This window comes from Vicugna pacos, chromosome 18 (assembly GCF_048564905.1).
Source record: "Vicugna pacos chromosome 18, VicPac4, whole genome shotgun sequence".
In the NCBI taxonomy this organism is placed as follows: Eukaryota; Metazoa; Chordata; class Mammalia; order Artiodactyla; family Camelidae; genus Vicugna; species Vicugna pacos.
Genome location: NC_133004.1, coordinates 21,516,603 through 21,520,201, shown reverse-complemented (window position 1 = coordinate 21,520,201; position 3,599 = coordinate 21,516,603). Strand labels below are relative to the sequence as shown.

Below are 3,599 nucleotides of genomic sequence, written 5' to 3'. Positions count from 1 at the left end.
CTTTGCTAGGTTATAGGGCAGGCAGGGGAGGATCTAGAGAGACTCCGTGAAGCGCTCTGTGAGACGAGCTCTTATACTTGCTTAAATCCACTAACCAGACTAGCATATTCAAATGCTGCCCAATTCTGTTTTACTAAGATTGGTGAACCTTCTACAATTCTTAGTACTTTTTTTTTCATTTTTTGAATTTCCAACTGAATAAGACATTAAACATATTTTTTTCTTCTGAAACCCTAGAAATAGAACCTCAAAGCTCTTAATAACAAGGAGTTTCCTTCACATATAATTGCTTTTTTCTCATTCTTTGACTCTGCATCATGCACAGCATTGAGAATGGAACACGAACACATGCGCATTTTCCCCATGATGCACTCATGTCTCATGCTTTTTCTCCTCTGTCTAATTCCTTATATCTTACCATTCCCCTAATAGCAAGTTAGATTCAAAGTGTCCCATACTTTCTATAGGGAGACTTTGCAGAACCCCAAAGTGTTTGAGAAATGCTTATTTTCTTCCTATTTTCCCCAAAGTAAATCAACTACACTTCAATTAAAAAAAGAGAAAGAATACTAACCATATACCAACAGCTTAGGATTGTCAAGAACATGCTTGGACTAGGGTTAGTATTCCGCGTGTTCACCTGTCCAGAGAGAGAATGGGAAACAGTGTGCAGAGGTGCAGACGTGGTAAATGACGGAGTTTCCCCTTCTTTCAGCTGATTTCCCTTCCCCTCCCCAGCAGCCTCCTCAGTGCCCCCTTCACCTCCTTGTTCCTCAGCGTGTAGATGAGAGGGTTCACCGTGGGTGTGACCACGGAGTAGAAGAGGGAAATGAATTTCCCCTGGTCCTGGTTGCTGGACTTAGCTGGAAGCAGATACCCATAGACGGCTGAGCCATAGAAGAGCAGCACCACCACCAGATGGGAGAGGCACGTGTTAAAGGCCTTTTTCCGTCCCTCGGCCGAGCGGATCTTCAGCACTGCCTGAGCTATGTAGCAGTAGGAGATCAGGATGATGCTTAGTGGGATGGCCATGAAGAAGGTGCAGACACCGTTGAGCACGGCTTCATTGAGACTTGTGTCTCCACAGGCCAGTTTGATCATAGCAGGCACCTCGCACAGGAAGTTGTCCACACGCCGGTGCCCACACAGAGGGAGCTGCAGGGTGAATGTTGACAGGATCACAGAGTTGCCCAAGCCCCCGAGCCAGGCAATGGCAGCCAGCAGCCAGCAGAGCCGAGGGTTCACAATGGTGGCATAGTGCAGGGGCCGGCACACTGCGACGTAGCGGTCAAACGCCATCACCACCAGCAGGATGCACTCAGTAGCCCCTAGCCAGAGGAAAACATAGAGTTGGGTCACACAGCCACCATAGCTGATGGTCTTGTCTGATCCCCATAAGTTGATTAGCATCTGGGGGACGGAGCTAGTAGTAAAGGCAAGGTCCAGGGAGGAGAGGTTGCTGAGGAAGAAGTACATCGGTGTGTGGAGCTGGACATCCAGGCTGGAAAGCAGGATGATGGTTGAGTTCCCAACTAGGGTCAGCAAGTAGGAGAAGAGGATGATGACAAAAAAGATCATCTCCAGCTGATCCATCTCTCAGACACACCCAGCAGAAAGAAGTCCCCTAGGGATCTGCTGTTGGCCCATTCCATCTCTGGTTTCCTTCAGTCACTAGAGGAAATCTGTCCAGGGAAAACCAGGAGTAAAGCAAGTGAAGATGCTACTGGATAAAGCTGATCTGCATCAGGGTGTGTCTGGTAGTCTCTGGGCTTCACAGTTAAGTACCAATTTAAATTTTATGATTGCAAGCTTTCATTGCAATCCTCAAACACTGGCAGTCCCAATATGAATGGAAACTTTATTCCCTCTGAATATGAAATCTGAGCTATCACAGAAATGAAGGAAGGACCTTATAAAGGACAAAGAGATTAGGGTTCTTCAGTTCAACACAGTGGTTCTAACAGGGTAGTGGGAATCAACTATTAGAATTAAACGTGGAAAGTCTCAAAATACACATTTCCCCAGCCAAGCTTGTGGTATACTCAGGGAAGGAGGAAGCTTCCCAGAAGCTGATAAATGTCTTCTCTTCTCTTCAGTATCCTCCCCACCCAAGTGAAAATTCCTGGTCTAGAAATATGAAGTTTGAGGGAGAACATGATGAGTCTATAAAATCATGAAGAGAATGGAAAGCATGAATATTGACTTATTCACCAAATATAGAAGACACAAAGATGCGAGTTAAAAAGAGGTGAATATAGAAAAAAACAAGACTTCACTTAAGCCCAAGTAAGTGTAGGCCAAACAGGCGAAAGACATAAACAGGGTTTACCTAAAAGAGTAAAATCACCTACCTCAAAGGAGTTAAATCAGCTATAGGATACCCATAATTAGTAAAGGAAAATAGAAAATTTCAGAGGAGATTCCCCCCAATTTTCATGGTACGTGACCACTATTCCCACTTCTAAACCAAGGAATAATTCTTAACATCGCATGAACAAAAGGTAGCTCTTGTTAATAATGGGCCAATTACCATCTCCTTTCACTGGGCAAGACCTAGGCTTTTCTGAAGACCATAAACCAAAGCCCTTCCACCTTCTTTGACTAATAAATGAAAGGATCTGAGAAGAATACAAAAATTGTCTTGGGTCAGCTGTCCTCATCTGGACACTGAAGACTGGGGATAAATGCTCTGCCTCTTTCTCTGGACCATGACCTGACCCATAGGAACCCTGGCCGCCACACACAAAGAGCAGGCTTGATGGGGACACTACTCAAGGGAAGCGTGCAGTTGTGCTTATCTGGTTCCGGTGCTCCAGACAGGGACAACCTGGTTACACCTCATGGTTAAAGACCCTGAGAACTGTCCCCTTCATCAGTAAGAAGCAAAAATACTGGAAAACCTGATGCTAGATTCCACCCAGAGGTCAGGCAGGAAATCTCTTTTAATGGTCCATCTCGTTAGGTCAGCAATGTGGCCCTATTGAATTTGGGATGATAAGGATTTCAGAGCATTTCCCCACCCTCCTTCATACCTCTGCCTAAAACTTAAGAAGTGACTACATATTCTTTCATTTAGGACTTAAGGGAGCTGAGGAACTAAGTTACCACTCTGATAGCTTTGGCTTTCCCCCTTCCAAAGTTCCTGATACCCATCTCACCACCTCCTCCTACCAGAAGTGTTTATCCTCTGGTATCCCTCTAAGGGAAAGAAACTCAGACAGACATGGCTCATCTTCTTCCATGAGTTGTCTGGTCTTGTGGCTGCTCAGTGATGCTAAAATTTCCTTCATTCTCCACTCTATGCATACCAAGTAGTTTTTAGCCCAGGAATAAGCCAGGCAACATGGAGAAAGGAAAGATATACCTACAGCAGGAAGCGGTTGACCCCAGCCACTCAGACAATTCAGGAGGAAATATCACACCAGCTAGATGCTTGGCTTGAGTCTGGCCAACAACCCAAGCAAACATGACTGTCACTTCAAGTTTGAATTCAGCAACTTGACTGCTACTCAGGCTATTTTTCTTCCTGAAAGGGGCCTCTCTACTTAGTTCCTAGTTCTCTTGTAACCTGGAATGTTAAATGTCTGCATTTTAAGAGG

At 45.1% G+C, this 3,599-nt stretch overlaps 1 protein-coding gene across 1 annotated transcript; it reads right to left on the bottom strand.

Annotated features, from left to right (window-relative positions):
- Positions 1–591: 591 nt before the first annotated feature.
- OR2C1 (olfactory receptor family 2 subfamily C member 1) lies at positions 592–1,611 on the bottom strand. Its single transcript, XM_072942552.1, has one exon. It carries the CDS (start codon positions 1,591–1,593, stop codon positions 712–714), a length of 882 nt encoding a protein of 293 aa, XP_072798653.1. The 5' UTR covers positions 1,594–1,611; the 3' UTR covers positions 592–711.
- Positions 1,612–3,599: the final 1,988 nt, after the last annotated feature.